Consider the following 9440-nt stretch of genomic DNA (forward strand, 5'->3'; position numbering starts at 1 on the left):
CTATTTGCTACATGCCAAAAAGAGCTACCCATAGACTGGAAACATTACTTGGCAGTAAAATGTGCATTAATACAGTGGGGAGAAAGTGAGACTGCTGGAAGGTGTATGGAGAAAGCAGGGGAGAAGAAAACACACACTGGAGGAAAGGAAAACCAAAAAGCAAAATTGAGGGGTTACTTCCAGCCCTTCAGAAGAGAAGGCAGCCTTGTTTCATGGCTTTGTACTCTTCTCCTGTACATTAAGAAGTTGCTAAAATGCTGATGAAATCCTGAACCACAGGAAAGATGATCATACTTTGAAACCCCCGTTCAAGATTTTGTAGTTTATATTGAAAGCTTGTCCTTTACACGTGTAAACACACGTTTAGCTGCCTCTCCCTTAACAAGACGCAGTGCAGAGGACACGTAGTGCAGTTAGGCAAGGACCTTGGCTCCTTTGCCCAAGTCGGTGTCTTTTGACACCCGACAGAGAATGTACTTCGTGCTGTACATCTGTACATACAATTACGTGTTTGTGTTTACGAAAATGCCCTGTCCGGTTGTGGAGAGGTACTTGTGGCTTGGAGCTGAGGTGCGTTTCTGCCCAGCGGGGGCTGTCGGGCAGGAGCTGGGGGCACACACAGACACACAGACACACACACAGAGACACAGAGACACACACACAGAGAGACACACACACAGACACATACACAGACACACACACACACACACACAGACACACACACACAGACACACACAGACGCACACACACAGACACACAGACACACAGAGACACACACAGACACACAGAGACACACACACAGACACATACACAGACACAGACACACACACAGACACACACACACAGACACACACAGACGCACACACACAGACACACAGAGACACACACAGACACACACAGACACACACACACGCTGTCCCCCCAGCCCTCGCTGCCGCCCGGGCCGGGCGGAGCCGTTCGGGGCGGGCGGGGCCACCGGAAGGCGCGAGCCCACGTGTCCCGGCGGGGCGGGGAGGCGGCGGCGGGCCCGGCGGGTGCGCGGGCGGCCGCCGCGCTGCCTCAGCCATGGGCTGGCTGCCGGCGCAGGGCCGGCTGGCGGCTGGGCTGCTGGTCAATCTGGCCGCCTCCATCTGCATCGTCTTCCTGAACAAGTGGCTGTACGTGCGGCTGGGCTTCCCCAACCTCAGCCTCACCCTGGTGCACTTCGCCATCACCTGGCTCGGCCTCTACTTGTGCCAGGCACTCGGCGCCTTCTCCCCCAAGAGCCTCCAGCCCGCGCAGGTGCTGCCGCTGGCGCTCAGCTTCTGCGGCTTCGTCGTCTTCACCAACCTCTCCCTGCAGAGCAACACCATCGGTACCTACCAGCTGGCCAAGGCCATGACCACGCCGGTCATCGTGGTCATCCAGAGCGTGGCTTACGGCAAGACCTTCCCTCTGCGGATCAAGCTGACCCTGGTGAGGAGGCGGCGGGCTATGGGGAGCGGGGAGGGGCGACGCTGAGGGCAACGACCCTGCCTAAAACGGCCCTGTCCACCTCCACAGGTCCCTATCACACTGGGTGTTTTCCTCAACTCCTACTACGACGTGAAGTTCAGCGTCCTGGGGATGGCGTTCGCCACCCTGGGCGTCCTGGTGACCTCCCTGTACCAAGTGGTAGGTATCGGCGCGGGAGCGTTGGGGTGGTTGGGCTTCAGGATGCTGCCCCTCGGTTTGATCGCCTTTAAGGAGCGCCCAGCCTCCCAGGAAACGCTCCGTGCTCCGGTATTTGTTTTTTAAAACCCCACCAAATTATGATAATCCACCATAACCCCTGATAAATTAAGGAATTGATCGTCCTTGCTGCTAAAAATTGGGGTGTCATCTTTAACGTGAGCATTACTTTCAAGGGGTGAAGATTGCTTTAGCGGTAAAACTCCTTTTTTCCTAGAGGGAACAGATGTTCTCCTTGCTGAAGCAAGTGCCTTGCGTTTGAGCTTTTTCCCTAGAAAGGATGTTTTCCAGTCCTTCAATCCCATGGTTTATCCTTGAGCTATTTACATTTTATCAGTATCCTTCTTCAGTTTCGACTATACACGTTCTAAGATGGTTTTGTAGAGGGTGGATTAATACATAAACACCATACAACCTTTCTGGATGATTACGGTTGAAAAAATTGTTATGTCCGAGGACTGTCTCAGCCCTTTCTGCTGTAACATTGTACTAATAGCTCACCCGATTTGTTATTGACCATGACTGTAAGAGCCTCCTAAATTAGAAACCCCTGTCATGTTGATGTGGTAGATTTAAACGTGAATTTCTTTGTACGAGGTGTACTGTGCCTCCAAAAAAAGTGAGGCTCTTTGACCCATAGGCTGTAAGATGATAAATAATGGTCTCTTGTCCTGTTTTGGGGCAGGGGGAGGAAAGGTGCTGCATAATAACATTAAGTGATGATGTGTGTACTGGAGAAATAATGGTACTTGGGCAAAATTATATAGATAAAAAAACCTGAACAAGTTTATATGTTGGAATCCATGTCACCAGTTATTGTGATTTAAGAAGTATTAAACGTCATTCTTCAGCACAACATAAAGATGTGTCTTTTTGGCTGTAACATCTTCATAGCCATAGATAAGTAATATTTGTGAAAGCATGCAACCTTGAAAATTGAAGTGAGAGTCAATTATAATCAATATTGAAATGAAATCTATTAAATCTGGAATAAACTGATAAAAGAAGGACAAATGTGTACCGGTTTTGTTAGCTTGTATGTACAGGAAAATGAGAAGAAAGGAACAGAATCCAGCCCCTGCTTAGGCAAGGATACTCAGCTCCAACACAGACAGGGTCTGGAATTTGTGTTGAGAAGGGGAGCTGGTATTTTCTTCCCAGGTCTGCTACCTTTTTGTTCTTCCTCTAGTACGATGCTTTACCCGCAGGCTATGGGAAAAGGAAAGTTTAGGCACTCTTTTCACTGCCCCTGCATACGATTTTCTCCTCTCATGGCTTTTTCACTTGAAAGAGACAGACACATGGGACCTCCAGTGAGGCAAAGTTGAGGCTCAACACCCTGTTTAAATAGTATTGTCCACGTGAGACTCCCTCTGTGTTAGTAGCCAGTTTGCTTTTGCTGAGATTTTTCAATTTATGGGGGTTTTTTTCCTCATGTTTAACAGTTTTCTCTTTTGGTTTTAGTGGGTAGGCGCTAAGCAGCATGAGTTGCAGGTAAACTCTATGCAGTTGTTGTACTATCAGGCACCAATGTCCTCAGCTATGTTGTTGTTCATCATACCCTTCTTCGAGCCAGTCTTTGGAGAAGGGGGAATATTTGGGCCCTGGACGCTTTCTGCTGTGGTAAGGCTTTTGACTTTATTTAAATAATTATCACCGAGGTAGTTAAATTTGATAGTAAGACCTGTTTCTTTGTGAAACAGATTTTTGTACAGCTGTTGGCTAGGGTGAGATGACAGGGGCATGTGCAGGACAAATAGCCCCTTGTTGAGTCTGCCCCACTTTCTCTGAGAGGAATGAGTCTGTCAATTGATTTATCTCCTTATTCTTGTTTCTATTTAAAGGGCATCTGAACAACAGGAAAATCTATCAAAATCCAGAAGCTTCCCCTGGTGTATTAAGTTCTCTAGTTCTAGCTCTGACTGTCCACTCAGAGAAAGACAGTCACAGCTTCTCTTCTGTGCAAGGATGACAACATTGTTTGTTGTTGGCTGAACCATTGAATTGGTTGTTCTCTAGAATTAGTAGTTTATTTTCACCAAGACTGTAACTTCTCTCCGTATCCTTCTGTCCAAAAAAGAGCCAGTGGCATATTCTTTCTACTGCTGATTGTGCCCCTCAGTGATGGGTCATTTCTTGTAGCACTGCAGTTTATGAATGGGATAGCAAGTATTGACAGTAATAAAATCAGATATTTTGCTAAAATAGTTTTTGTTGTGACCATAAATAAGACTTTATCTCAAAGTTGAAGAGTACAACCTCTGTGTGAATGAGTATCCAGATTGTCCAAATCACTTTTAAATGTTCACCAAGAGTAAAGGAGAAAAGGCCTGTGGCTCTGTCAGTGTATTTATGGACACCATACCCTGAACTGCTTATACACATCACCAGTGTCTGTACTGATTTGAAGCTATTGCTATTTTTGTTCTCCATATGTTTTTCCTGCCTGATATTTTGCATTTGAAAGTAAATGAAACTAAATAAATAACTTGGAATGTATCTACAAATAGCCAAAAGCGAGTCAGATTACTGACTGTGTCCATTAATCCACAGATAATGGTACTGCTGTCTGGAATAATAGCCTTTATGGTAAACTTGTCCATTTACTGGATCATTGGAAATACGTCACCTGTCACGTATCCTTTGTAACATTAGTCATTTCTCCTGTTTCCAGATTAATTATGTTGGAATTCATTTGGGCTGATTTATGTGGGAAAATTGTTTGATAACCTTCCTGGTTTATTTTAAATGAAGAAGCTGGAAAAGCATGTTCATGTTTAGTGTATTTTTTCCTTTGTTTGGGGTTTGTATAGGTAATGGTTGTTAACTTGCTGACCTTCATACCTGCAAGGAATATTATCTCATGCTTTGGCTGCCTTGAGGAAGTGTTGGCATGTCCATCAGACTGGAGTATACAGTGAGTGAAAGGCTTTAGGTGGAGGTTAATACAGCCACAAAGATCGGGGAAAACTATATGAGTTGGAGTCAGCACTGTGTACCATTGCATGCTTTGTGTGGAACTAAAGAAAATTCCAAGTGTTTCTTTTTACAAAAAATAATACTGGTGTTGGCTGTTATCCTTAACAGATGTCTAGGTATAACATGTTTGGACATTTCAAGTTCTGCATCACCCTCCTGGGAGGGTGCCTCTTATTTAAGGATCCATTGTCTGTTAACCAAGGCCTTGGGATTCTGTGCACACTGTTTGGCATTTTAGCCTACACCCACTTCAAGCTTAGTGAGCAGGAAAGCAATAAGAGTAAATTGGTCCAGCGTCCATAGAGCAAGAGTTTCTGAAGACTGTTGTGAAGGAAAATAAGTATTTAAATATGCATTGATTTTAGAATGCACAAAATTGCCTCATCCATTTAGATCTATGGTTTTAGTTTAACTGCCAGGATTGTTTTCCTGTAACTAAACCAAACGAACTAAAGGATGTAAAATACTGGGGGTTTGCCATCTCAGTCTGTCCTATCGTTTTCATTAAATTAAAACAGTAACTTAAAAGAGAAAAAGGCACACTTCAAATTGCTGTGGAAATTGTACTGAAGTAATTATATTTTTTTGCATACCAAATGAGATCATGATGGCTACAGTTACAATACAGAGAGAGAGAAAGAAAAAGAATCCTGTCTCTGTGATCAAGCCAGTATTGCTGTTGTGAAGAAACTTGGAGGCACTTTTATGCAGATGTATGTTATTCTGGTATGTAGTGATGCTTCCTCATTTTTGTCTGATGAACAATGAAGAGGGAAACATACTTTGTCCGTCATTTTAAAAAAAGGCTGCCAGACTCATTTCTATTTCTTGTATATGCTTCCTTACCTATGTTTGGCTTCAGCAGAGGGATAGATTTTTAGATGGAGAAAGTAGATAAAATTACAGGTGAAGAGGAAAGCAGAAAACTTGAAGCCACAGGCCAAGCTGTGGAAAAGTAAGAAATCTGATGTAAACAGCTCATCTTAATTTTTACTTTTAATTTTTCAGGACATTAATGAAGTAATTAACGCTTTGAAAAATTTTGTTACTGTTTTATAATTTTCTCTGTGCCAAAACCAAGACTTTACACAAGATCTTGTAAATACTTGTAAGCCTAATAAAATCTCTGGCTTTGTGGTAGTAACCTAATGTTTTGCAGCTCTTGCACACAGACACCCATGCTAAAAACATATTTCAGAGAATGCTTCAGAAAGGTCACCATCTTTAATGGGAGTGAAGGTTGCCCAGTTCTCTCTCTTGCCTTCAGCACCACCTCCCTTGCTCCCATGCCTTTCCCCAAGAGTTACCTTGGGTGGGATCTGCAGGTTTGTCTGTTTTCATTGTTTCAGGGGAGAGGCCATGGGGCTGTCTGGACAATGCTGAGTGTGAGGCAGCATTTCCTCAACAGACAGTCATGGGCAATGTATCTGAATGACTAAAGAGTGCAAGGTGGGACCTGCTTCTGCTCTAATTTAAAAAATGCTTTGAAATGATTTTATGACAGTATCAGGCACTTATTTTGACAACGTGGACGGAAAAAGTTCAGTGCTGTTCTAGTTAAAAAAAGGAAAGAAAAAATAACTGCTTTCTGTAAATCTGGTGAGAACATATGTTCACTAGATTTGCAGGGTTAGAATTTAATTGCAGTATCTTAATCCTTACATGTTGGGGTTTGTTTTGTCTTCATCTACCTCTATCAGATTTAAAGAGGGGAATTCTGTGGACAAAACCAAGTATTTTAAGTTTTGCAGCCACTGACAGAAATAATATTTAGTTCCTCTAAGCTTTTTACAATAGAAGTAAGAAGTCTTTATGATGGAAACAATGCAACTTTTCTCAAGTTTGTAAATTATTTATTCTGTTACAGAGTTCTTGATTTAAGAAAAAGTTATTCCTCTGTGTAACCTAAGTTTACACTGTAACACTCTATATCATTTCAAAGTTACAAATACCTGAATAATTTTTCATCTTTACCAACAGTTTCTTGGACATTGTACTGGTCCAAGGATAATTTTTTAAATACATTTTTACAGATCTGTATAATTAGTTTAAAAATACAGCCTGGACTACTGGAAGATGTGTTCAGATGGTCAAGCTCTGGATGCATATCCTTCAGTATGTACACTGAGAAAGCCATTTGCATTAATTTGTGCTGTGCACAAGTCCTTTTGAGATGTAGATAGACTGCAGAAAAACAGCTAGAAAACAACTGAATTATATGCCTGTATGACAAAAATATTTGAGATGAGATGGATGTAAATATATATATATAAAGTGGTAGAATGAACTAAACAACCAAGTCTGGAAATACAAAAAACTCCTTAAGGAGAGGAGCAGATCTGCAAGAGAAAGTTAACAGCATCATTAAAAAAGTACATTATAAGTATCTGGTGCTGGAAGGTGTGTGTGTGGGAGTCACTTAAGTGATGTGATTTTTTTTCATGCATTCAAGAACTCTCTCTTGAGATTTACTTGTTGTATCTAATAAATAAAGTATCTTGAACTTTGTCATATGGTTCAAAATATTAAATCCAGGAGGCTTGTGTAATTGTGGGATAAATAGATCTTTGTATGTATTGGTTTTTTGGATACCACATGTAGGGTGGGAATAAATTTTTAATTATTTGTCTGATGCCTGCTTATTGCAGAAGAGAGGAGTTGTTCTTGTCTTTTTTCATCTTCTGTTTGAATTGCATAACTTTGGGGTCTAGGTGTGTATAAGACAAAATGGTAGCACATGGATTTCTTCCATATGAATGTGGCAGGGCATTTGAACATTTTGGAATCATGGCACAAATGAGGGAAACTTTAAATCCTGAGGTAAAACTGGAGTCATAAAAATTACTGATAATTACTTGTTTATTCTAGTTTTTACTACATCACTTGAATGTGTTTTCCTGCTAACTATGTGTATTTCAATCAGTTTTGTCTTTCCTGAAAGAGAAATCAGAGAGTTGCCATCTTCAGCAATGTGTAGTCATCACCCTGTGTGAGCTGTTGCAATTGGAGCTGTACCATACATGCCCTGGTGTTTGCTTTCTGCTTTTCATTTTACTTTATATTCTATATATGACTAAACTGTGGTAGCAGGATAGGCTTTGGTCCTTTTCTGCCATGTAGTGCTTTGCTGCTATATTAGCATTCTTTTCTTTAAAAAGCTACCGTTCATGTAGTTCGAATGGAACTGTAGATATCAAGATGAATTTAAAAATGAGAGCAGATGATTCTGATTAAAATGTGAGTGACTGGCAGTAAATTATCTAGCCTTGTCCCCAAAAATGCTTTAGAACAACATGCACAAGATTTTCCCATTTTACCCAAAGCAATAGGAAGTATATCTTCATTTAAGAGATGTAAAGCTCTGTTACCTTTAACTTTGGTAACTCTGCGCTTGTTTGACAGCTTTTGCATCAGGTTTTGTACAACTTGTTAAGTTCTTGCAGGCTCTGGGGCAGAGTGCCAGAGGAGTTTTCCTGTTGATGCGTGAACAGCTGCTCTCTCAGGCTTGAGGTTGGAGAGTGGTTTGCTGCTGTTACACGTATGAAAAGGAGGTTTGTCTTGCAGGAAGTCTACAACGTTCAGGACAGAACTGCAATTCAGCAGGACTGTATCCTCTCTGTCTCATTTAATGAAATGAATGGACAGTGATGGCCTGGGGCTAAAGCAACATTAAAACTTTGTTTAGGCTACCCATATTTTTTAATAAACTTTTTAAAAATCTTTAGTGGTAGTTGATGCTGGTTAAATTTTAAGGTAAAAGTCTCATTTTTATGATGTCTTGTTATATAAGAGTTTCAAAAAAGGGTTTTATAACATTTTGGAGTTCAGCTAATGTCTAACCCACGTCTGGTTTGTCAAGTCTGCAAAATCTATCAAAAGATGCTGGATTTCATAGCTGGCTGTATATATCGATACAGTTGGGCTGCTGAGGAGGGGCCTGCTCTTGAGCAATGCTGGACACTGGCACACTGTTAAGGTATTTAGCAGTGACTAAGAAACATCTGGCCTGAAATTCACCAGCATTCTTGGTAAAGGAAAAAGGCTCACTGACTGGTGAGAGCTTTTTAACTTCCTGCTTTTAACCTTGCAGGGGAATTTGGAGAGCAGGCCTTAGTCCCTCATATCACCTTTTGCATTTCTCCCAAGATGTCCATTTTGCTCCCAGTTACATAGTTATGTCTTACCTAGATTTTAAAAGAAACAGAGTTTGGATTAAAGACTTGCAGGTGTTTATGTTACAGGTTTTTTTCCCTCTTAAAATTTTATTTTAGCCTTTCAAAACTCAACTTCCCTGTTTAATGAGAAAACAAAAAATGGAGTATTATTTTTAATAAATGAAAGGCAACTATATATATATATAGTGAAGATATGTTTTGTTTAGCAAAGGAATTCCACTCTTCTAATTTTGAAGATGCAGTTCTTTGTTTTTCTACTGTTACAATCTGGCAGATGTAAAGAAGCACCAGCTTTTCTGCTTCATACAAATTCACTCTCTTCCTACAGGTGCTCTCCCTCTGATCGAAGTCTCAGCCTTCCATTTGACAGCTCAGTTGTTGCAAACATGATTGGGATGTCAGCTGCAGAGGGTTAAGAACACAAAGAAAGAAACTATCAGCAGGAGCTGATACAATCTTGGGTAATGAGAAATCCTCCTGTAAGACACAGAGACATCTTACCAAACAGGCCTGTGCTAAGCAGTAGGGAGAGGTGTGGGTTCATCTCTAGGCAGGTATTGCAAAGAATGCAAGAGC

The 9440-nt window shown here is 41.4% G+C and overlaps 1 protein-coding gene across 1 annotated transcript; it reads left to right on the forward strand.

Annotated features, from left to right (window-relative positions):
• Positions 1-1009: 1009 nt before the first annotated feature.
• Positions 1010-7339, forward strand: SLC35E3 (solute carrier family 35 member E3). Its single transcript, XM_010413841.3, has 5 exons — positions 1010-1455; positions 1543-1653; positions 3175-3333; positions 4264-4346; positions 4806-7339. Exons 1-5 carry the CDS (start codon positions 1066-1068, stop codon positions 4990-4992), a joined length of 930 nt encoding a protein of 309 aa, XP_010412143.2. The 5' UTR covers positions 1010-1065; the 3' UTR covers positions 4993-7339.
• Positions 7340-9440: the final 2101 nt, after the last annotated feature.

This window comes from Corvus cornix, chromosome 1A, assembly GCF_000738735.6.
Source record: "Corvus cornix cornix isolate S_Up_H32 chromosome 1A, ASM73873v5, whole genome shotgun sequence".
NCBI lineage: Eukaryota > Metazoa > Chordata > Aves > Passeriformes > Corvidae > Corvus > Corvus cornix.